The 26,262-nt window shown below is 38.5% G+C and overlaps 2 protein-coding genes across 6 annotated transcripts; one reads left to right on the top strand and one right to left on the bottom strand.

The window, feature by feature from the left end:
* The first annotated feature begins 1,221 nt into the window (after positions 1 to 1,221).
* Positions 1,222 to 2,763, top strand: LOC135635867 (E3 ubiquitin-protein ligase ATL4-like). Its single transcript, XM_065147272.1, has one exon. It carries the CDS (start codon positions 1,408 to 1,410, stop codon positions 2,479 to 2,481), a length of 1,074 nt encoding a protein of 357 aa, XP_065003344.1. The 5' UTR covers positions 1,222 to 1,407; the 3' UTR covers positions 2,482 to 2,763.
* Positions 2,764 to 6,658: 3,895 nt separating this feature from the next.
* On the bottom strand, positions 6,659 to 25,822 carry LOC103983130 (regulator of nonsense transcripts 1 homolog). 5 transcript variants are annotated; one of them, XM_065145818.1, is made up of 30 exons: positions 25,091 to 25,821; positions 23,290 to 23,541; positions 23,039 to 23,209; positions 22,806 to 22,856; positions 22,487 to 22,579; positions 22,300 to 22,395; positions 22,076 to 22,126; positions 21,871 to 21,989; positions 21,528 to 21,636; positions 18,632 to 18,754; positions 18,482 to 18,553; positions 17,403 to 17,474; positions 17,254 to 17,320; positions 16,634 to 16,776; positions 16,310 to 16,381; positions 16,098 to 16,226; positions 15,218 to 15,373; positions 14,979 to 15,092; positions 14,802 to 14,900; positions 14,648 to 14,725; positions 13,439 to 13,573; positions 10,695 to 10,769; positions 10,432 to 10,546; positions 10,175 to 10,222; positions 9,849 to 10,075; positions 9,701 to 9,763; positions 9,540 to 9,611; positions 7,726 to 7,857; positions 7,516 to 7,638; positions 6,659 to 7,446 (listed from the first exon to the last, which is right to left on the bottom strand). In XM_065145818.1, exons 1-30 carry the CDS (start codon positions 25,619 to 25,621, stop codon positions 7,324 to 7,326), a joined length of 3,711 nt encoding a protein of 1,236 aa, XP_065001890.1. In that variant the 5' UTR covers positions 25,622 to 25,821; the 3' UTR covers positions 6,659 to 7,323. The 5 variants fall into 5 exon arrangements, with proteins under 5 accessions (XP_065001890.1, XP_009398576.2, XP_009398574.2 ...); XM_009400301.3 differs by having other exon boundaries at positions 7,542 to 7,638; positions 9,849 to 10,222; positions 25,091 to 25,822; XM_009400299.3 differs by having other exon boundaries at positions 9,849 to 10,222.
* Positions 25,823 to 26,262: the final 440 nt, after the last annotated feature.

The raw sequence follows: 26,262 nt of genomic DNA, 5'->3' as shown, positions 1-26,262 counted from the left end.
AACCTTGCAAGGATTCATGTAACATGCACCGCTGGTTTAGGATTTCTGAGGAGTTGCTGATGCTAACAGTGCAGGTTGGCAGTGGAACCCTCGGGTTCTTCCTGATAAAACATGGCAAGCCAGTGCAGCAGACAAAGCAACCATGGCCCAGTGACAAAGAGATCACCCCTCAGACGAGGGAACAAGGCAGTTGGTTTTTTCTACTCATACATCCCTATCCATGCTTCATCCACAGAGACCTTTGGACAGTTGCTGAGTATGTTTATGACTGCCAACTTGCAGATGATGTAGAGATATCAGTGGAATTCATATCACTGTGCTTTCACTTGATCCTATTACAAGGAAGTTGACGGTCAAGAAGCAAGGGGATGGAGTAGTACTGTGGCGGAACTCACTGGTCATTGTAGCTTACAACCATTGGATTGTGTACATTGCAGGCTTTAGGCAGGTGTTACTGTTTGTAAGATTTGGAATCCAATGATAGGAGAATTAATCCTTTTCATTTTCATCCATTCTTTTTCACGTGTAGGGTGAAGTTTTTATTTCCATTTAGTCGATCTCAAGCTTGGTCAAAATCTATTTCCAAAATCTAAAAAAGAGAAGGAAATACTGCAATTAGAATAAGAACAAGTATGGATGTTCATGATTGGAACTGCTTGATTGAAACAAGATTGGAAGGAATTTGACAAAGAAATAAACATTTGCTCATTCCGCTGCAATATAATTAAGTTTGATCCATGAAAAAGTAAGTTTTTAGAGCTGGAATTGCCAATTTTATATGGGGACAGAAACATACTAAGGTGGCAGTGACAGATGATTAAAAGATACGCAAGCTCAATTAGAGACTTTCATGTGTCATTGCATCTCATGTGATGGACGGATGCTGTAATGACAGGTGATTCGCCTTATCCTTTATTCTCCAACAAGCATCTGCAACCTTCTCTTTCTTTTGAGTGTTACCATAAACTTTGCTCACATAGAACTGTGACATATTGTATAGATTACAAAGTTGTTTCCATTTTGATTCCGATGTCGTCCATACATTAGAATTAGATTATGTGAAGCTCCAAAATATATCGATAATATCTGAAGTTAGCCCTTTTTTGCTCTTTCAAGAAAAAATAAAGTCACTAATTTACAGTATCAGATAAAATATGAAATATTTTATTGTTTTTCCTTATAATGAAGTAACTTTTAAGTATACGGCAATGAGAGGGGAAGAAACGGGCAAAGTAGACAGGTAGCCAAAGAGTCAGTGAGAGGTGGGTGAGGATGAGGGGGGACGACAAGCAACGTAAGCCAAAGTAGCAAACACAAAGCAAAGCTAAAGAGAGAAAGAAGCGGCTGCTTCCCGTACAATTCACGCATATCTTCCAAAGCCCAAGAGGCTATCTCCCCACATTCGCCATGGACTACGGCCCCTCTTTGCCTTCTCCGTCACCGCCACTGCTTCTCCAACCCTTTCCATTGGCGGTGGAGCCCAACCACCTCCCATCTGACACTTCCTCCTCCTCCTCCCTATCCTTCAGCCCGAGCCTCCTCATCATCGCCGCCATCCTCGCCTGCGTCTGCGTCGCCTCCGTGTCTATCCACCTCATCCTCCGACTCCTCTTCTCCTCCCGCCGCTCCTCCTCTTCGTCCTCCTCCGTCGCTGCGGCGTCGCTCCTCGTCAGCTCACGCTCTACCTCCGCCTCTGTCACGTCCACCGCTGACCCGAGCTCCGATCCAGTGAAGTCGGCGCTGATCGACTCCCTCCCCATCTTCAATCTCTCCTCCTCCCTCGCCGCCCTCCCCAAATCCTCGCCGGACTGCGCCGTATGCCTCCGGCCCTTCGGCCCCGATGAGGACCTACGCCTGCTTCCCGCCTGCCGCCACGCCTTCCATTCCGGCTGCGTCGAGCCCTGGATCCGGAAATCCCCTTCATGCCCTCTCTGCCGCGCACCAGTCACCCTCCCGCCGCCGCCTCTACCCTCGGTTGCGTCGCACACGCCCTGCGAGGACCCCCCCATGTCCCGAAGCTTCGACGTCGAGATCGGCAGCGCTAGCAGTCGGGCCCCGGGAGACGTCTTATCCCGGAGAAACCCGTCCCTTCCTACACCGCAGTCGTCGTCGTCGTCGTCGCGCCACCAAACACACTCGATCGGCTCGTCGTTCGACCACATGATGAACGAGGAAGAGGAGGACGTGGAGGCGGTAGTGCATCGGATACCTAGGCGACAGGACGCCGATTCCGCTGCCTCAGGGCCCGTGGCGGCGGGGCCGTCAGGCGAAGGGTCGAGGGGGTGGCTGATGGACTACGTGGACCGGCTCTCATCGTCTTCGTTCCGGTTCTCCGGTCGTTGGAGCCACCTCTACGACGACGGCGGCGGCCGGGAATCCGCGGAACCGGAGGGAACCGCGAGGCGGGAGACGGAGGAGGAGGAGGAGGACGACGGCGGTGGCGGCCTGGCTGCTCTCTACATGTGGGTAACAGGGGTATAGTCGTCAATTCGTTCCCTCCCTTTCGACTAACCCCACTCGCCAGCGGCCACTTAAGCTTCCATGGAATGGGTTTGGGTTTCCCCGTTATCACATCTACAGTGACGCCGTCGGCGCCGCCACTAACCAAATGGACGGCTGAGATCTGAGAGCCCGAGAAGTTCCGAAACTTGAGGAACAAGATCGGACCATCGTTCTTATTCATTTACTACTCTCTTTATTTCTTCTGTTTCATTTGGACATGTTTCGTGGTTATCGCAACGGAACGGAGTTTTGTGGATCGATTGGGAATGTGAAGCAGTGCAGGTATGGTACCAAATCGGGGTTGATTCCAAAGTCGGCGTGACCCGAGTCTCCGAGGATCGCTGGTGAACTATGATGACACCGATGGAATAGAGAAATATCAGATTCGTCCGTGTCTATTATACCCTGTCAACTTCCTTCCATCGAACCAACCCCACGGAGAGTTGGGAGAAGAAGATAATTGAGTTGGGGGTGTCAATAGTCGAGATGTAACTTGCAAGTCAAGGACGTAAGTAAGGGAGTTGTTGAAACGGGAGCAAGAAACAAGTTCTATTTTCAATTTACAACAAGGAAATTCATGAGTTGACTTTGTGCTAAAGTCAACAGCAAATTATCAACTACCTGTTTACAAGAAGGTGACTAAGGAATTTGCTATAAGAATTGAGTTACCATGTCAATAATCGTATATATAAGCTCTTTGGTTACTTAATTCTATATGTATGTGTAACACTGAGCCAGCTGTAGATTAAGTTAGAGCAGAGCTAACTGTCAAGTCTTAAGGTGTTAGGTAGATAGATAGCTATCAAATATTCTCTCTCTATAGAGGAACGGAGAAGAAGCAATACAAAGTGCTCACTAACACTTTTGAGGAGTAAGCTGTGTTTTGTTAACAAGTAATGTGATAAAGAGAGAATGCAAGTCTTAATTATTTGAGCAGTCAGTCAGTGCATATGACCTCTAGTTGAGGATTGATTACCTGCTGCTCGTTGCCTCTCATCCTTCTTCTCTTGATTCTGATCTTTCTTCTCTTTGCTCCTCCTGTTAGTGCATAACAACTCGATCCGAACTCAAAATCTATGTTCTTTCCTACTCTAAAGGTTGTTCAAATGCATTTTGGATCTCACATAAGCACCCAAGCATAATATGTTGGATCTTTTTAACATATCAAAAAATTGAATTTTTGTTCAACACATGGTTTATAAATACAAAACAAGATTTGTTGGTTCATTTGTTTGGTTCTTTAACACATCAAATATGGATCAAACATGTTTTATAAGAGCAAAAACGAATTTTAGAACATTTTTATAAAGACTTATTAGATCCACAATAATATACATGAAATCCTATAATAATTATAAAACATATTAACACGGAACATAAATGATGAATCCATCCAAGTATTTCTACGTAATATCCTTAAGAATTTTAGATTTCTTTTGACGAGTGAAGAGAAACTTTATTTGATACTACAATCGGTGTGACCATAACCTTATTTATATTCATAACTTATACACCTATAATTATGATTATATTCATAATTGATGAATCTGTAATTATGCCTCAAGAGTTTCATATTCCTAATTTATCTCATCATTAAGCTAGAAATATGACTGAAGGTATTCATACAATTAATTTTCATAATAATTAGGTTATTTAACTAAATAATTTTACTTTAATTAAATTATTTTAATTTTGACTAATCAAAATAATAACTTAACATATTTAATTTTGACTAATCAAAGCATCCAAGCAAGCACAAGAAGCCTAACACGCTTCTTCTCTCGTCGATGAAACAAGAACTCCACCTTGTGCTTTTGCCCTTAGCCAATTAACAACTGACTCATTCTCGGCTTCAAGTCAAACTTAATTCATTTCTTTAGAGGAAAAGTCAAACTAAATGAACTTAACATCAACGAATACTCGTAAATCTGACCGAGACAAGCAAGACGAGAGATAGATTCGATTTTATTTTGAAATGACATTATGAACTGACAAATCAAAGAAGCGTGTCGATAATAGAATTCGGTAATCGGAAATGACATTATGAACTTCAAAATCAATGAAAACAGGATTTGCTCCGGATCGGATGGTGGTTTCAAGTGACCACTTCCGATTCAAGTTTCATCTATGTTGGCACCGAGATCAGAAGGAGAAGGATTAGTTCAAAAGTTGGCTACAGTTGTAAGAGAAGTTCTGTGCTCGAAAGAAGAAATTAAGATTTGAGTTGACTCGACACTTCGAATGCTCGATTCAACAAGCAATACAACAGTGCTCGACTAAGATGTAGGGCTTAAATAATGCATTAGAAGAGCCATAGGGTACGTACCTTCAATAGTTGATTTGTCATAACACTGGTCAACGATAAGAAAGACGGCTTTCACGCCTTTCCTTACTAAATAAGCAGTGTATTGAGATGAGAGTCATTTTATTTTATTGTGGTATCTCGAAGAACTACTTATCGCTTCAGATCCCGATCCTGCTTCCTCTCTCATAGACTTGTCCACAAGAATAGAACTTGCAGACTTTATTAGGACTCCATGGACCAAGATCGCTTTCATTTATATGGGCCGATGTATTTTTGTGGATCATATAGATATTAATTGTCATTTCCATTACTATAGGCTAATATCAAAGTTTCAAGGAATTCAATCTCTTCAAAAAATCATGATACCACCTACATAATTGGGGCCAAAGAGTCAAATAGCTAGATAGATAGGTAGGCAAGAAAGAGTTTGAGGTTGGGTCAGACAGCTGACATCGTCAGCCACCACCACTAGAGATTGGACATTCTATTGAATTCATCATCTGATCTAATAAAAAGAATGGAAAATGCATAGACGCATTAGGTGCACTCAATACGCTTTCCCTTGCTCGGATCATTCTTCCAAGTAAAAAAGGTAATGGTAACCAGCCTAAAATAAGAGTATTGTAAAATGATGACTTGAAGACCATAAAACTAAGAGTTTGGTTCGTATTAATTAGTACAGGGGACAACTTTCCCATACCAGAAGATGAATAATCAATCTCGCTCTCTAGTCGACTGAACCTGTTAAGAATACAACTCTTCTGGTAGAGAAGGTGTCACATTAGGGTGAAGGATCAGAGATGTTTCTTCTAATCACCAGGATGAGGCTGGGGTTAGGCTCTCTTAAGACCCTATTTCTAACTATTCAAATACTATCCTATTCTGACTGAGCATAGTCGTTCAGACTAATCGACACAAACAAAGTGCTTTTATTGAATACCAATTCCATAAGCTATGGAATACTGGTTCCAATAGCTGTTGAAATACCAGTTCCCAGTAGCTATGGAATACCAATTGCTTGTTCCCCAACTAAAGAATATAATACATATAGTGCAAAAGAAAGAATAACATTAGACGAAATAAACGAGAGACTCTACTCCCTTATCTACCCAATGCCCCGTGACACAATAAATAGCATCAGCGCCTTTGCGCAACGGGAAGCTTCCCTAACGCGCAACACTGAACTCAATTCCCTTTAACTCATAAACGCCCTCATTTTGAGTTTTGAAAGCTGTCAACCCAACAAGCAATCGTAACTCCACTTGATTCAATTCCCTTAACTCCACTTGATTTACGGACTCATATATTAGTCACACTAGATTCAATTCTTAAATGAAAACTTGTAATTTCACTTGCGCTAAGGGAAACAGGTATCTTCCTTGTCTTGTTCCCGAAAACTGGACCTGGAAGTGAAGAATACTGCTGCTCATTGCCAACACTCGAACTGCTGCTTCTCGGCTTAAAGCATCAATCCCGTTCAAAACTTCACCCGATGGGCATCAGCAAAACTCGCACAGTCCTTGTTGGCTGTTTCAGAGTTCAGTATTCATCAGCTTAAGAACTGAAATTCTTTACTAATTCCCATCCACTGCAGCCACCACATCTCACAAGGTAACCACCACATGATGCCAACATTTCCCGTTCCATAACTTGGATGCCACACTTTTAAGCCCCTGACTGCCAGCATATAATCTAATTGCTTCATGCATGAACAGCTCAAATCATCACCACAAGAACTGACTGCCAGCAGCTAGCTGACGTCTGGTGTTCAATCCTTTAAGGTTTGAAGCTTAGCAAAGCCAGAGAAGCAAGCCCGGTGCTCATTAAAAAATTAAAACCATATAATATCAATTTACCACAAGAATAAAAATCAAAATCATATAAATCAAGCAAACTCCAAACTCACACTTCGAGTAAAGCAGTTTTTCTTAGTAACAGAGCCTTGTAACAATGACACTATGCACTAATTTCATAATTAAATTCCAACAAAGGACAAGGCGTGAGTTTGATCCGTATCTGAGCATGCAAATGGCAAGCACGGGCCAGTCATCTTTGAACACTGCTGTACATAATGCAACACTTGCTCGTCATACCATCCGGGTGGAGGAAAACTCCACTTCTTCAAAATGGAGCCTTTAGCGTTGGTTATGAACATGTATGCGCAATGTCTCACTTACCCTCAGAATGGCTTTCTTCACAATATGCAGGCACCAATTGCTGTGAGCCCTCATATAAGCAAAAGATGCTTTCTCCCAATGGTCAACTCCTTCCGAAAAAAAATAAATGTAGTTGGAAGTATGGGCTAAATCCTCTCCTCAGGCACAATCAGCACCATTGCTATCTCGAATCTCCATATGCACCACTCCTATCTTAAAACTAGTGCACCATATGCGACTGCGAGAAGCCAAAAAAAGAAGGTTGAGCTGTTATCTGTCAATGTACGAAGACATGACTCGGCACAACCACTGAAGATGGGTGCAAAGGATGTAACCCATCACTCCTAAATCCAGTGCAGCTCAGCCATTGTAGTGAAGTTTCTGATTGGGTGAGCCCTGATTTTGCTGTGGTGGAGACTGCAGATTTTGAGGCTGAGCATTATAATGAGCAAAGGGTTGTGAATACAGAGGGTTTAGCAATGCCTGCAGAAGCTTCATTGTTAGAAATGTGATAGATCTTGACGAGCATGAATTACAAGCTCCTAATAGAACCTGTGACTGAAGAGAACTGGGCCCACCCATGCCAAAGTGGCTCTGAGAAGATTCATCTTGTGATGGATCATTGAATCCTGCTTGTGTGAATAAACCTTGTGATCCATGCGGCATGTATTCCTGCTAAAATGTTTCATGCTTTAGCCAAAATGTTAAAAGGAATGCAATCATTTGGAGCAGAAATACAAGATCAATTTAAGGCTAATCAACCTGAAACAAAAAATCGTTTCCAGTGCCCAAATGGGAATATCCTGGCTGGGTACTCTGATTTAAATAACTCCCTGGGAAACCAGCATGAGGACCTTGGGAGACATAATCAACACCAAATCCACTTTGAGAAGCCTGTCAAGTGAGCAAAATGAGATGTAGCACAAGTAAAATAAAAAATCAATTATTCATACAGGCAATACAGTGCATCTCATCCATGGGGGAATGCAATATATGGCATAAACCCCGAAGAAATTGATGAAAATGACATCTACTCAAATCCACCAAGTTGCACAGTAAATAATATGAAAATACATACAACGGTAACAAGAATTGCCTTGGTGGTGCATGTTCAACAGCACAGGTTGACCCGTTTGCAGTAGTTTACCAGCAAAACAGAATGCACCTTCAATAGTCTTTGAAAGGTCATGGCAATTTCAATTTAATATATGTTGCATTTAGCTGGAACAATGAAAACTAACATAGTGAAACACTATGGATAATTTGACTAAAGAAGGCCCACAACTAATTGTATCCTTGAAATACAAGACCATGCCAAGTGCTGCAAACACAATGGTGGCAGGCTTACAGCAAATGCCATGCAGACTTGCACAGATTCAACAACCAGAAGATGTATAGTCGATGTAAAAATGGAAACAGCTCAATTAGCCTGCATACACTCAGAAATAGGGCAAAGCAAGTGTAATCAACACCAAAATGGAAAAGGCAATAATCTCGTTACTTTTCCTAGTCATTATTCGCAACAACGAAAAGTAGATGTATCCTCGAAGATTGCTAGCTCTAATGTAAACACATCTGCATTATTCTTTTCAGATTATAACAACACCAATCATCCAACCTCAGAATTCATATTACAGATGAAAAATGAATCTGTACATTTTGCTTCCTAAATTGTGCAACACTCTGATACACATGGCCTGACGGTATAGTCCCCCTGTAAAACCTTCCTTACACACAGAACAGATGTTCATGGTTCCATGACATGCCAGATACATCTCTAATTTAATCATCCAATTGATAACACAAGTGACATCCCCTCCAGCATCTCTCTCTCTCTCTCTCTCTCTCTCTCTCTCTCTCTCTCTCTCTCTCTATATATATATATATATATATATCTTTCCAGTTTAATATTTCTTGATGATGTACTTCAACTACATGCACATGTCTTGGTCTTATGGTACTGAAGTTGCATACATATCAAAATATCGGAATAGATCCAACTAAAATACCTCTGTTCAAAGATTTTAATGACAAGTACCACAAAGAGGCACAACAAAATAATAAGTCCCAGTATGTCATCACATGCAATTTGATGCAATTAACATCAACATGCATGTCAACCTTTTCCGCTAACATGACGCTATCCTTTTTCATCCACAAACTATAATGGCCAGATGCACATTGGAAGACAATGATCAATGATAACTGATAGACTCCGTGGATCTCCATTCCAATTGAATATGAACCCTATATACCAAGATTCAAAATGATAGATCATGATAACAAGATTGGCATATGAATCCAATATTCAAAATGTCATATTAATAAAGTTGGCTTTGACAAATGCAATAATTTAATAAAAGACAGCAACAAAATGGATGATAAGAAATACAAGAAATTCGAATGAAAGCTACAACCAAAAACAAATACAATATCAAAGTCGAAGATACATTTATCTGCCATATTCAGAATCACTGAGGCGAAACTTAAAATGATGCTGCCTAAACCTAAAGACATTGAACAACTTAGTATACAACTATACATTATAAAGAAGTGCAGGATAATAACATAAGAACCTGTGCAGAAAAATCAGCAACATTATATGCAACATGTGATCCTTGGCTTTTAAAGTCATCACCAATAAAGTCCTGAAATCAAAGAAGGTTAAACATCAACAAAAAAACCAACACATCAGCAAAGAAAGCAAAACAAATAATAGATGACCATCATCAAGTACCTGTGACATGCCACCAACAGAAAGTCCATCACGAAATGCTTGACCGAGACCTTGAACTGGCATCTAGAAGAGAAAAAGAAAGAAGATAGAAAACAATGGAATTGATCACCCATGCAAACCCAATGTTGGATAGGTAAAGGTTTCAGACCTGAGTCATTAATCCAGTCTGAGATGATGGAGCACCAACAGATGGTTGACTATTTGAATCATCAAAGGGAGGAAAGTTGAAAGCAGACCCAATACCCAAAGTTTGCTGGGAATTTTGCTGATGAGCCAGGTGACCACCAATAGGACCACCAGCATTACCACGACCGGCCCCAAAACCCCTATTACCAGGCTGTGGGACCTGTGGAACAGCCCCTAAAGGTCCATGAACTGCACCACGAGTTGGAATTGCATATGGCTGAGAATGAGGACCTCCAGCAAATGGCGGAAGAGGGACACAGGGCAAAGGATATCCCGGTGGATGCATACCAGGTTTTTGCGTGCCATTTGAAGGGCCAAATGGGACATAAGAATGACCTGGTTTTTATGCATACACCAAACAGTTACAAACTCCTTTTAAACAAAAGGTGTTCCCCAGAAAAATTAATCAACATTAGATATAAGTGGTGCTTCAATTGCTAAGGCATGAACCATTCCTCAACTATGCTTAAAACAAATTTAATCTTGTCAACTATCAGAAAACTTCTTATTTTCATCTCAATAATAACCCAAGTTAAAAAGCATACCTTTAATGCGCCCACCTCTCTTCTCAGCAAGCGGGCTTGAGGAACTGACAGGACCATAGTTATCAGTCTGAACCATCGCTGGACCACCCCCATAGAAAAGTCTGCTGTTGTAAATCTGTTGACCATAAAACCAGCCACAGGCACATTATACAAATGGTACAAAGTACAGAGACTTAAATAGAAAGATTAAATTTGTACAGATTGATTTGGGTAGAAAAGTCTCTCTCTGCCCTCTCTCCTTTTTGTGTGTGACTACAGCATACCTTTTTTGGCTTCTGAAACTGTACCATGCTTTGCTTCAAATTGTTAAGTGGTCCTTCTACAAGACACTCATGCTCCTAGACATGATGAAATAAACAAGAATAAGTTATGTCCATATATATTTGTGAAAGAAGGCCAAATCAAATCATGACAATAGCTAAAGTCAAAGACACCATCAAAAGACATAAAATGAATATTCCAGAGTCGACCATAATATGCGGAATGATATAAACTTTTAGCAGTCCCAATTATGTCAAAACAATTACTCTTTAACTTCATTATGAATATTTTATCAGGAAAAAGTTACGACCTGAATATTATAAATGTTAGCTTTATCCCACATACAAACCTAAAGAAATCAATGGAAACTATTGTAGCGTCTGCCAGAAGTAATCAACCAATCACATAACTAAAGGATGCACTTCTATTGAGACATGATTAAATAAATTACAGATTAGGCCAAACAAGTTGTTGCCGGAAAACAATTTCTTTCAGAAAAAAAAAGTTCATTATCCCACACCAGATCACTGAGTCTCAAACGTAAACCAACTGAACTACAGTTCTTCATGATGAACAAATAGTGGACATCATTTTAAAAAACCTCACAAAACCATGTTTCATTCAATTAGGAAAACCTCTGCTCCAATCAATCTAAAGGGAAAGCCAGCTTATCAGCATTTGATGACTAAAAGGGCAAACAAAGGACTAGCACACATGATGAACATAAGGACGTAAGTAATACTTGTCTGACTAAATTGGTAATATAAAAAAAGCAAGCCACACCATCTAAAGCAAAGATTGAGTTCCTGAAAAAACAAATTCAAAATATGATACGGTGTACAAATCAAATGACCACAAAGAACACACAAAGCAAAACTTTAGAATGAAACAAATATTTATCTGACTTACAAGTAAGATAAAAGATAAAACTAAAAATAGGTCCTAACCAAGGAATCCAATTTCAGGTACCAGACCCATGCCCGTGCCAGTCCATGGCTGAACCAGCATAGGTCTGGTCCATTCTAGCATGCCAACACATGACACACCAGAACATATCCACTACCAATCTGCTGGCGAGGGGGGTTGTAGAAGAAGAGGAAGAAGAAAGAAGAAAAGGAGAAACAGGCAGTGGAGGAGAAGAGACGATAGGCCACGAGCACGTGGGCAGCAACAGGCAGCAAAAGAAGATCTAAATAATGGGCCAGTCCGGACTTCAGCTATCCACATCCCAGTCAACAGTCGGACTGATAATTATGCTGAACCACGAGAAATTAAAATCCTTGGTATTAACCACAGTTCGAAGTCTCAACTACCGGACATGTACTGGTCCCTAGGTGGACTGGTACAGGTCCACTTGATATCGGTGTGAGCATCCGCATCCTATGCAAGCTAAAATCCCAAAAAGAAATCACAGAAAGCTTAGTTTGTATCCTATGAGTGCTAAAGCCCATAGGTGCCACCCCCACAGACAAAATAAACCCAATCGAACCAGCAAACACCCTGGTCCACATCCCCATTGAAGCCTGGACCACAATATAATCATCAGCACTTACTGATCCAGGTAAACTTTGAAATGCTTGTCTTAACCATATCATTTAAATGAATGCTACAGCATAAATAAAAAGAATTAAATACCCTGTAGCAAGGAATTCATACCTCAATAGTTAAACAAGAAACTGAACGCTTCTGCAACTGCTAAAACATCAATAAGAAAGATATACCAATATACAAGGAGGGCCACCGATATGAGCACCGGTGCAAGGAGAATCTGTCCCACAAGCACTAAAAACTCGCCTCATAAATGGAATCACAAAACGCCTAGCCTGCATCCTGTGAGCATGCTAAACCTAAGCCATACCCCCTTTAATATCCAAATTGAATCAGCGAAAAGCCCTGGTCAGCATCCCAGTTCAAATCCAGACCAGCAAGTCCTTACTACCTGGTATGCAAAACTTGAAACCTTGGTCTTAACCATATCATTTAAACCAAGGTTTGCAATACCGAATGATATCGCCCGTAACAGGTGGTATGTACCGGTCCGTCAGCAGACCAGTACACGAACCGCCCGCTACTGAGCAGTAGCCTCGATTGAGGCCGTTATCGTCGACGGTGAATGAGGGAGAAGAAAGAGAGAGTCGACGGTGACCGAGGGTGAAAGTGAAAGAAGAGGCAGAAGAGGAAGAAAGAAATAGGAAAAAAAAGAGAGAACCTGAGATCAGCGCCGCTCTCCTCGTCTGCGGCGACTTCTCATCCGTGCGCGGGGAGAAGAGTATTGGCGTCGTGGGGCAAATAGAGGTAATGCCTCAGCGAAATTTTTTTTTTTCTGCGACGTCACCCCGCGTGGGGAGAAGAGAGATATACCGAGCGGTTTACCTTTTATATATATATATATATATATATACACACCGAGCAGTATACCGAAATATACCGATCGGTATACAGTAGTACAGTACCATATCGAACATATTTTGAAATTCCAGTACGGTACAAAATTTCAATCCTTGATTTAAATTGCATGATTAAAAAAAATAAAAGACCAGTATATTGAAGAAATTCATACTGCAATGGTTAAACAAGAAACTGAATGGTTCTGCAACTCTTAAAATATGGATAAGAAAGAAATAGCAAAATACTAAGGTTTAAACAAACTCAAATAGTCAAAAAAGAAATAGCATGCCATAGTACTACACACCTGCAATAAAGAATGTGTAAACAACATTAAAATATAAAAGCAAAAAAGCAACACCTTGTAATGTGTCAACAAACTATTCCAAAGAGGCTGTTTGCTTAGAACCTTGGGATTCCCAAGGATAACAATTCCATAACGAGCTCGAGTTAGTGCAACATTCAATCTACGTGGATCATTAAGAAATCCAATACCCTGAAAAGTAGAAACAATAGGAAAGCACCACACAATTAAAATTTTACAATCATTGATTAAAAAGTATAATTGCTGTCCCCACCATCTCCAAAAAATTAATGAGATGGAAAAAAGAGAAGAAAAATAAAAAAAACTAACACATTGCATGTAATGATGTACCTTGAATATGTCTTGCTCAAAAAGTGCAAGAAAAAATAGATACTTAACTAAACAAATAAGGTGTTTCAACTTTCAAGTGCCCAAAATAACTATCAAACTACTGTATATGGTATGGCACACTTAATAAAAAGCAACAACACAGCTGATTATGACAATAACATGACTACTCAATCTGAATCCAACCTCCATTTCAAGTATGAATCTCTAAAAATCCATTAAGCTGTCAATTAACACAACTTTTGTATCTAATAACCTATTGCATTCCAGTGTCAATATAATTAATCCATAGTTGATTCCAACTTTGTTCTTGTATAGAAACTCTCATCCCCTCAATGATTTAGAATGCAAACCATACTACTTGTATTATTCTGTGAAAATCATGCCAACTAGGGACACCACTCCAAGATGCTCATCATAATAGTGGCCAGATGATGCCGAGCATGCAACGTCTTATTGTACCAAAGATGCTATCTCAACTTTAATATTAAAAGTCAAGCTACAATCAAATTCATTGGATCCAACTAATGCCTCAGAAGCAATATCATCTTTTTAATCTAAAGACACAAAAATTCACTCGAGGAGGTCCTCATTCACCTTAAATTACTGATCATCTAGATCTACTATGAACAACATCTTTCAAAGTAAAAATTTGGGCAACACTAAATTAGCAGGGCTTCATAATGTAAATTTAATCGGAGGTAGATCACTTTATTTGTCTATCAACATATGTATTAGAATACTGTAACTCCAGCAGTATCCATTTTTTCCTTTATGAATCAAAGCCTGTTAGTAATCTGTCTTTTTAAATCAATGTTTTATGATTTCATAATGCATAACATAGGCCAAAAGCCAGCTACAGGTATTCTGCTGTCAAGAAAAACATGAACAAAAAATCACAGAGATAGCAAGACACACCTGATGTTCATTACTTCTCACGCAAGACAGAATAATGTAATCTTTCTCTCTACCCTGAAAGGAGTCAACACTAGCAACCTGCAATAACAAAATTTAGTTAAAGAGACAAACCAACAATAGCAGAAGTGTCCAACAGTCCAAGATCAGCGTCAACCTCAATTTCCTTGTAAAGCTGCTGTCTAAGAGCACCATTCCTCGACATATAACTCACAATGTACGCCCTTTGCCCCTCATATGGTGTAATAACTCCTATCTGCATTATCCAGCCACCGATCAGAGCAGATCAAACATAAATTTAGAAAATGGACCAGAAGAGCTGAAGCGAGAGTACCTGACTAGGTATGACACCACTTCTTAAAAAAGTAGTAACAATTTTTTCAACATTTGCAGCCTCAGTTCTATTGAGATAAGAGGTCCCACTTGCACTAATTTCTTCTTGGCCCATCTAAAAAGGCAAATACATATTTCAGAATACAGCAAAAACAACTATAGAGTCATGAGAAGAGAATATAGATATATTCATCCACATCTTCCAAGATGAAAAGAGAATTTGGTTAGAGCATAAGATACCTGCACATAGAAAAACATAGGACGGTTTGGAACCGGCCAAGGAAAATCAATGCCAGATGATTGCCTCTCATTAACTGTCACTCCATTCTGAAGAGTGCCCTCATAGAAGCTATTAGAAGGAAATTCAGATAAGCAAGGATGCATTCTGTACTGGACCTGCGATTCCATATATGCTCAGCAATCATCAAATGAGCTTGTAATTTAGGTATGTCACACAAAAATGCGTAGGGATATCCACAAAGATATGTAAACAGAAAATGATAAAGAAGATACAATCTCTACCACCTTTTTGGTTTTAGTAATCAGTTTTTGATCCCAGTCATAAGGCTGCATATATTTCTACTTGACGAATACCACACTAACTCTTCAATCACATAAAACAATTTGCAGCAAGACTTGGAAACATTAGTAGCCCTGAAAGGAGACATCAGGGCTCCATAATTTTGCTAAAAATACTAGTATTCCAAAACCAAGACAAAGAATGCTCCAAATCACATTATAATGATCTCATCAGCGACCCCTCCAAGGTATGATGACAAAAAAAGTACCAAGATACAACCATGACTAAGAATCTGAAAATTCAATTTCCATAGCACTGACAGTTTTTAAGAGACCAATGTGTGATGACTGACTACCAAGCAGAAACAGCTTCCACAGGTATACTGGCCATTTGTCATCAAATATTTAATTTCAAGAAATTGCAAAAGATGCTAATTTGATCAAATGTCCCATATAAGAGGGGAACATAATGAAAACAGCAAAAGCTTGTAAGCTGCAATCATGTCATAAAATATCAAAATTTAGAGCCTGCTTAACCAACATAAATTTTGACAAGTTACTTCCATTAATACGGAACAATGAAGTCCAAAACAGTAATCACCTGCAATCTAAAAGTTTTATGACCAAGAAGAACAAGGCGCTCAAAGAGAGACTGCGCTAATCCAGCACGAGCAGCCTTTTTACACATTATGACTGGACCAAGCTGACAATGATCTCCAACAAGAACAACCTAATCAAGAAAGGACTAAAGTATCAATAAATCAGACCACATAATGATGAAGGCATCATATGAAAGCATGTAAAACCAGCTACCTGTTTGACACCTAAAACTAATGGAATAAGACACTCAGGCTCTGTTGCCTGTGTAGACTCATCAACAAGAACCTGAAACAACAAAATATGAACAGCACAATATTAGGATGTTAAAACACATCATGATCTTTCCCCAGGTCCTGCATGGTAGGAGCCTCACAAATTGGATAGTCCTTTTTCTTTATTTTGAGGCACATGTTTAAAACTAAAGAAATATGTAATGTGAAAAATAATCAATCATCATTAGGATCTAGTCTAGCAGAAAAGCAATGCTCTAGTTGCCATCTAGACCTTAAAGTAATTATACAAAAGGCATCTCCTTACCTGGCGGAATCGGAAATTTTCAAGCCGGGGGTCTCCTGCACCAACACATGTGCAACAAATTACATCAGCACTCTGCAATATCTCCCTTTCAGTAGCCCGTTTTAGTGCTTTGAACTTCTTTTCATCACTGCTTGACAATTCACCTGAAAAGACGTACACAAAGTTCAACTTCTTAACTCAAATAACAATAAGCCAAAATCAAGATTTATGAAAAACCAATCACAAACTTTAAGAATGCAAGTAAAAGAGCACTATTTCCCTACTGATGGACAAAACCACAAAAAAAAAACATTTTACAAGGTGACAGTATCATAAACTCAACAGGAAAAAATGCAGAAGAGAAAGAAGAAAAGAACAGTTGTTGAATTTCACCAGCATTCTTCTTCATTTATGAAGACCAGGAAATTCTATAAAATCAATTGAACATGTAGACAGGAGTTTTATGGGGATTCTACTATTCATTATATCATAATTGTGATATCACAAAAACAAAGCACATCGAAGTAGGACACATGCTAAAACAAACTCTGCTTTTACAAAGGATAGATTGGAAAAAAAACAAGTCATGTAAAAAAAGACAAAGATAATAGGTGTTTCATGTTGAAGTGAAAAATATGTACCTTGTTCATCTTTTAACTGCTGCAGCTTATGAAGTTCACTCTTTTCAGATGTATCAAGATGGCGGACCTGCAATGTTCTATGATATCAATTTTATGCCAGAAAATCTTGCAATAAGTCGTAATTGAAAGAGTGGCTATTCCAACTATACCTGATAGTGAAGTGTTAGATGCTCAACAGGAGACATGACAGCTTCTCTTGATTTAGCACAAAGCCTGACAACCTGAATAACAGGAGGGAGGAACAAGATTATCAGTAAACTCTATTTGATGAATGAAATATATAAAGCTAGTTGAGAAACACATTTCATACTTCAACAACATGCACACAATTAAAAATTCAATATTCAAGTAAAACAATATTCTCCAAGAAAGTATACATTTTTAGAATAATTAGTTCACAAAATGGTTACTTTCTTCACATTCACGACCCGTCGAATAAGTATCCAGAAGTATGTACAGAACATGTGCCCAGTACTGGTACTGATACAGCAAGCAATCTATGTATTAACACAGTAATACCGCAAATATACACCTATAACAAGTAATTTGGACCTGACTTCACGGACACAGAAATACCAAAAGAACCTTTATGTTTGCAAAATTCACTTCAAACCAACACAAATGACATGATCTGTTTTAAGTTACAATTAAGTCATTTCAATTCCATCCATCAAAAAATCTACTACACCTGCACTGTCATTTCAGTTCATAAAATGGTTACTTTCTTCGCATTCATGACCCATCGAATAAGTATCCAGAAGTATGTACACAACATGTGCCCAGTACTGGTACTGAGATAGCAAGCAATCTATATATCAACACAGTAATACCACAAAAATACACCTATAACAAGCAATTTGGACCTGACTTCATGAACACAGAAATGCCAAAAGAACCTTTTAAATTCACTTCAAACCAACACAAATGACATGATCTGTTTTAAGTTACAATTAAGTCACCTCAATTCCATCCATCAAAAAATCTACAACACTTGCACTGCCAATCACAAGAGAAATATCCATTCCAAAGATGAAGTCAGGCCAAAATTTATAAGGCAAAAACATAAAACATGGTAAAATCTTGAAATTTTAGAGAAAGATTTAACAAAAGCATCAGAGAAAATGTATAAATCATAAGAAAATGATAAATAAGAAATTAAAAAGCATTTTGGCAAACTTTCGACACCATAACATCTTGTGCAAAGACAAAAGGCTCACTGAGAACACACCTTCAACCCAGTTGAGCTTATCTTATCAGCAAGTTGGTCAACAGCAACATTGCTTGGAGCACATACTAGAACCTGGAATAGACAAAATGTCATTTGATTTTGAACAATGTCTTCCTCCAAAATGTTACCTTTTAATTATTGTTAAGATACCTGCCCTTGGCCCTGTTTAGCCATGTGATATACAATTGCTGCAGATGTGACAGTCTTCCCCGTACCAGGTGGGCCCTGAATTAAACTTATTGGTTTCTGGAGGACACTCTTAACAGCAAAAACCTGCCCAAAAAAGAAATAAATCAAGACAACAAGAAGATTTATTACATATGCAAATGACAATACTTTTGTACATAAACAATGTATAAGATATTAGGATATGTAAAGATTTTGAAACATATCAATACTAAACAAATATAATAGCTAAAAGGAAAGAAGGCTTCTTAATTACATAGCTACAAAATTTTGGTGTATGATACCATAAACATGTACACATTACATAACCATAAAAATGCAGAATAGGTGACTGCCTCAGAATACCAGGACAAAATAGGATAAGACATTTCAAAGGCAGAAAAGCATCCACAGTTCCTCCAAATATTGTTACAAACCAAAAAAATAAAAGAAACAACATTATCTTATATTCAATCATAATGCATTACAAACTTATAAACCAAGGTAGAGGAATGCACATCCATATTTTGTTGTTCATAATATTTCAAATTCCAGCCTGACAAATAGCTTTTCCTATCTTTTGCTAATATGACAATGCATCAAATGTGCAACTGCTAAATGATTGTGATTCCTCACATTCTAGTGTACCAATGTTTTACATTATATGATAACGATAATACAATAGTATATTGGGCTATACCAAACAGTACTGAAAAATGATCCGTAAGCATATCTTGTTCAAGTTGACTTAAAATGTACTATACAAACAGAAAGGTTTCATTCCAAACAGAAAACAAAAAATTTCCAGAATTATTGGTAATTATGTTTTATACCAAAAAAATCAAGAATAGAACTTGTTAAGGTAAATGGTGTAAACCACGATAAATCATTAAAAGACAAACCGATGAGTTTTTAATCTTCTGTCACAATAATGCTGTGTTTCCTCTATGTCCTACAGAGAATCTTCAAGTCAACATTTTTTTCTCCATCAGCAAGATAATATCGTCATCCCTAGATTATAATTAATAACTTGTTACACTTTGTGTTTATGTCCATAAAAATCACTATGGACCACCTTTAGTAAAAGTAAAGATATAGTGATCACAAGGATATGCCACATCACCTTTATGTTCTCAAAACTTCTACAAATTCTTGTAACTCAAAGAGTTATTGATTAAAGAATGATGTCGCCATACCAATGATCAAGATGACAAGGAAAAGTTCCTTTGGTGACAGAGTAACTAACAACAAGAATATTTGTTTTGAGGATTTCAATTTCTTTCTTAAAAACAAGGGCAAGTTAAACTAGGTGATCAGGGTTTGAAACACAGAAATAATCTCTCTATTTGCAGGAATAAGGCTTCCATGCATTGATCCTCCCTAAACCATGCATTGGGGAGTGCATCCTGCACTAGATTCATCTTTTTTTTATTTCCTAATGGAATTACCTATTACAAATGTTATTTCCCCAAAAGTTTTAACTAAAAATTATAACAAGGTCTTTGTTAGACATCAGAAGACCAGAGATTCTCCTATTGTGTAGATTCAAAAAAGACATCCAAGCTTTACTGAGCAGATATTTCTCCCTCTTCATCAACCATCCATTAAGAAGGCTGGGATTATTGGGTCCTCTCAAACACCAAATCAACAACCACTACTCCAGATAGTGGACTAACGGAACTGCATTTAATGATCCTCTCTAACTTGAAATAGTAGTAGTATGTTATGAAGAGGAATAACCTCGATCCATACCTCATTAGGCACATCCCACAACAAGAGCCTTTCAACTGAATTTTCTATTTTTTAGAGGCTTCCATCCATATTTTAATCATTATTTTATTTAAAAAATTTAGTTAACTAACTTTTAGTTCTACTGAAAGTAAAGAATCTTATTTTCAATATGAATTGGGTCAGGGAAATCCTGGAATCATCAGGGGTTGTGTTTTACCACAAACCTAAGAAGACATCATGGGTAACTAAAAAAAGTTTCAAGTTTTCTCAACTAAAGATATTGCAATACACAGAACTCAATGGTAGAAAAGAATCATGTATCCAAACCCCAAATTTGTTGTTCTAAAGGTCTATCTAGATAAGATTTTATTACATGATTAGATAACCTAAGAATGAAAATGTTCTCTCACAAGACCTCTAAGTAGTCCATAAACATAGAGCAAATATTCTCAGCTTCCTTGAGGACTAAGAGAAGTTAGAAAGTGGGTAGTTTAAAACAAATTTGAGTAGTTAATACTTAATAGTGATGTTTGAAATTTTATAAACAATTATTGTCGCATGTGGTAAACAATGAATTATAATTTTCAGAATGTTTAATTTATCAAAATTTTAAAACCACCAATCCTCTTGCCTTGTCAATATTAAAATATACAGATATATGTGATCGTAAGTCCTAGAGGCTATGGTTGGAATTGGTTGTCCTTTTATGCAATAAATTAGTAACAGATTAGCAATGATTTCTTTTCACTCTTGTCGTACGTTGAGAAGCCCTATCTCCTCAAATCAGAGAAAAGCCTAGTCAGAGCATGTCTCATACAGTCATATGGTGTATACAGTTTGCTTAAGGGTTCAAAAAATCCAATTTCTCTATATCTTTCTCCTTTTCATTTCCTTGGGTGCTATTTAAAGCTAATGAATTAAAGGTTAATGGGGTTTTGTCCATACATACAAATAAAATCAATTTTCATGAAACATTACGGAGCATTAATATAAGACACAGCACATGCAAGCTCTGAATCATGAAAACTAATAAATTATCAATTCCAATTAAATCAAAGATAAGGTAAATTTACTAATGCAAACCTAATTTAATAGAATAAGTGAAAAATTATAAACCCATAAACACCAATGTAGGAGGAAGAGAACCCACTTGGGATGCATTTAGCTCTGGAAGACCAGGGGCGCCAAACCGTCGAGGTAATACATTACGGACTACTTGGTGTTCAACTTCATGACCCAAAAGGTGATGATATAGGTAACTGCATGGGAAGATAACTTCATGGTAGTGCTACGTAAAAAAATTTAGACCTACATACAACGACATGACTCTAGCATCCAATCTGCAACAATGTATCGATAAAAAGTGTGCCAGAATATGCCCAAAAAATCATGGTGCACTGTAGGCACTTTTTGCACACTACAGGGACATTATGTTGTACCACCAGCTAAATGACCATAACAAATAGTAACATTGAAAAACAGATGCAACTCACCCACTGACGCTTGTTTCGTCCACAGCAAAAGTCTTCATAGCTCCCTGCATTCTGTCAAAGCTAGTACTTTTCCAGACAAAATCCACACTAAAGCCATGATTCACATCTACAGGGACTCCCTGACAAGGATGTGGTAAGTATAATTACACATCTCTAAGCAAAATAAACAATTAAATCATATACAAAGAACAACATTTGGTTATACCTGGCTTGCACGAAGTTCAAGTGCAACCTCCTCTTGTGCAGTTAGTTTAATCTGAATAGATAAAAAATTAAAAATTAACAAATTTCTTGGGTAATGAATACACATCAAATATATTCATATAAATAGAGAAAAAAGTTTACTTTAGATCCATTCGAGTTTAAATGAAAGATGCAACCTTCGTCTATTTATCAATTATGTAAAAAATAAAATGGAAACCAGCATACCACGTGTCCAACAGATTGCCATGCAGGATGACCTGTGTCACCAGAATATCGCAGCCGCAACTCATCTCCAGGAACAAGCCTTAGTTCATTATCTTCCTAAAAATAATTACCATGATTTCAGTTAGAAAAAGGTTTGAAACTGTTAGCTAGCAATGCTGATTAGCAACTAAGTCAGGTCAAAGTCAACCTTGGGAAAGACAAAATAGGCTATGCGCTTTTTGTTAAGACCGATATCCCAGCGTACACTGACATTGTCTTTACTTTGTGATTCTTTCATCAACTGCAAAGTGTAAACATCAGTGGTGACCATGTAACATAAAATAGAGAACATATATTTCAAAACTACATAAAACACCTAACGTATGTTTAGAAATATATACGAATATGTTTGTATGGATAGATTATATTTCCATATATGTTCCTCAGAAGAATGTTTCCAAAGTTAGAAAGATTTAACCAAAGCATTTAAATAAATAACATGGAAAAAATGGATCCAACATGCATACCTTATCATAGTCAGCTTCAAGCTTAATAAGTGGAGCAAATACATTTTGGTACTGGAAAAAAAAAGGAAAGACCCATCCATTAAGAAAGGTATAAGCAACCCTTCTGGAGTAATTAGAATGTCCAAAAGGATAAGCTGATTCAATCCACGAAGAAACAAGATCTTGGAGATACAGCTATCCTACCATTCATGGTTTTCAAGATAAAGTATAACGATTTGTAAACAGGAATTAACCTGGTATGCATCTTCATACTTCAAAGAAACAGGCTGAGGTTCATCATCCACTCCAGGCTTCTCAAGATCTTCCATAGAAGCATCAGGGTTTGTCTTCCAAAGCTCTTCCAGTTTGTTGATTTGCTGAGCACTAATTTGGCGTGCTCTCAATTGTTCCTGTTCTGAAGGAACCTGAGGGAAACTAACAGTAGTCAGTAAATGGTATGAGTCTTAGTCACAAATAAAAAATGCAGTAAATCAAATTGGCAAACCTTAACAAGCCACGGTAGGAAACACCTGTCATCAATGAGTGGACACCACTGACTTAGATCCCAATTCATGTCCTTTAGTGCATTGACATTTAAACATGGTTCTCTACACAAGAGAACAACAACACTTTCTGTTTTAGCAGAAATAAATCCAAGGAGAAAAACATTCCGACAACCACAATTATAGCATTCAAGAATTGTTTCTCCTAATGGGCTGTCTTTGTGGAGACAAACTTCTTTGTGCTTTGCTCGAACCTGAGAACCAATCAAATAAAAAATAGTAAATGCCAAGCTCCATGGATACTGTTACATAAAAACTAATCTATGTGTATTCTTTATTGCTCTTAGTATTTCTGAAAACAGAGAGAAAATGTTATGTATCAACATATTGCATAAGCACAACTGTCTTGTTCTGCCCTCTACCAAATAAAAGAAATGCCATAAGGGACAGCCACTTATTTCATTTGTTCCTGTTTTGAACCAACAATATTTACCAGGTTCATAAGGGACAGCCACTTATGAACCTGGTTAATTATATTTTATTTGTTGTTATATTTTGGCATCTTTGGACCGATTCCAGCTTTCAACCTACTATGAGATCTAATTCTACTACAAGGAATATTTCTTATGATATATCATCTAAGATATTGCAAACAGAATAGCATAACCATAGAAATTCAAATGATTAAGTACTCACAGTGTAATAGATACAGAATGAAAAATTAGTCTTAGGTCTTAGGTCTTAAAGATTGAAGCCTACTTTCTATGCAAAAGACTTCCAGTTCATGATTTCAATCATTTTATTATTTTTAATATTAGGAACTACATTTCCTGCCAAGTTTAAATCACTAAAATATGTCAAGAAACCTGAACCCATTCTGTGCTCACAGTCATTACCCTATGATCCACATCAAATGGTTGACTAAGTGAACCAAACATGACAGTTGCTCAACAGATTTCTGCATAATTATGCAACTAATGTTAGAAGAACCTCTCACCACATGCACTGAATATGAGACCCTAAATTTAATTGCTGCTGATGCAAAACTTAACATTATGCAACTATTAGAAGAATATCTCACCATATGTACTGAATATAAGACCTAAAATTAGTCACTGCCTATACAAAAACTTAACAGTCGCGACAACATTCTCCTCCTTTTCTCTGCCTTTTTTACGTTTTACAGAAAACAGAAGCTACACACAGGCACTCAGAAATAAACCTCAACTAAAAAATGGATCAGCAATGAAGACACTGTTAATTACCTTTAATTGATGCTGAAATAGCTGATGTAGCATAAAATAAGACAACAATTGATCTCATTCAAATGTTATCCAAAATATCAGAAAACTACAGAGTGTTCTGCCTGGAACTTGGCCCCCATCCCAAAAGAACGAAACTAAAACAGATGGATAGGCCATGATATATGAAAGCAAATTACAATTTCATATTTCTACTAAAGTCCAATGTTTCATGTCAATGAAATTTAACAACATAACATTCACGTTTCCAACCAAAAAAGAACAGTATTCAGAAAGAAAAAAAAGTAGTAGACTTGTGGAGGCTAAGTTCAGAGGAAACATAAAATTTAGAAGTCCGTGCATGAAGCATCCTCTAGTAAAATAATTTAACAACTAGTGAATACTTAGTTCAGGGGAAAAAATTAATAAAAACTCATAGTTTACATTTAGATTTCCATCAAACCATCTGAAATTGAGGACCTAAATCAATTATGCTATGTTTAATGGAAACAGATATCTGTTATGTGTCATGCAGAACTTCCAAACAGATATCACCACCCACCAGATGATTGACGATATGGGAGCCCGAGGTGTTCCCCCTCGAGTTACAGAACCACTTCCTGCACGTAGGAATGTTGCACCTCACAACACAGGCCGGGTTCTGCAGCCCACAATACCGGCAAGCGTGTTCCGTGAAATCCCCCTTGCCAAATTCATAATTTTCATCGCCAGTCTCCTCGAAGTTAAGCCCGCTCATGCCGGCCGCGAGGGCATCAACTGCGCCAGCGCTGGCTGCCTGACCGCCAGAAGCACCCCTGACCTTGGAGGACGAGGAGGCGGAGGGGGAGCGCGCGGGGGAAGGGGAAGCGGAGTTCGGTGCCTGCAGATCGGCGGCCGGGGTGTCCGGAACGGGCTCTGGTGGCAGAGAGGGAGGGGGCCAAGCGGTCGATCGGGAGGGCTGGGAGAGTTCCTGGAACTCGGGGTAGTCGTCGAAGTCGTCCTGGGTGTTGAACTCGAGGAAGGTGTAGGCGTCTCCGCTGGTGTCGGGCTGGGACGCCGTCTCGTAGAGGTTGTTCACGGACTGCCCGGCCATGGCTAGGACCGCCGGGGGAGGATTAGGGTTAGAGTGTCAGATAGCTCGCCTATCTCCCAAAATCCGAGCTTTCGGGAAGAGGGGGAGGGCGGAGGGAGGTCGAGGTCCTAGTGTTAGGGTTTACTAGTACGGGAGAGAAAGAAAAAAGAGGAGCGACGACGAGAAGAAGGGACGAAAGAAATTTTATTGGGTACAAAACCAAGTGACGATCAATTAAATCCGAACCGCTTGACCAAATGAGCATTTGTAGGGACGCCGGATTTGAGTGGCTTCATAAATGACCTCTGGTCATTACGTGTCAGAGGTTGCGTCACCCCCAAAATTTCGCAGAAGTTGCATCCATGATCATAGGTTTTATCCCGTTATATTTAGACAGTAATCTTTTGGATACAGTGAAGGAGATTGGTTGATTCCACCTCTTGTTTCTTTTGGATACGGAGAAGGATTGGCTTTGTATGAATAGTTTGCTTCACCCATTTAAGGTCTCGATCCCAAGACCACCTTGTTGTTTAGGATTTGTGATTTTGTCCAAATTGATAAGCTTGCATTTATTATGGTCAATGCTATCATTCAAAAAATAGTTCTTAGTGATCTTTCTCATATTCCTTTTAATTTTGTTAGAAACTTAGGAATTCAAGAGC

Source organism: Musa acuminata, chromosome BXJ3-4 (genome assembly GCF_036884655.1).
Source record: "Musa acuminata AAA Group cultivar baxijiao chromosome BXJ3-4, Cavendish_Baxijiao_AAA, whole genome shotgun sequence".
In the NCBI taxonomy this organism is placed as follows: domain Eukaryota; kingdom Viridiplantae; phylum Streptophyta; class Magnoliopsida; order Zingiberales; family Musaceae; genus Musa; species Musa acuminata.
Note: the sequence above shows the minus strand (reverse complement) of the source record. Positions and strands in the feature narration are given on the sequence as shown.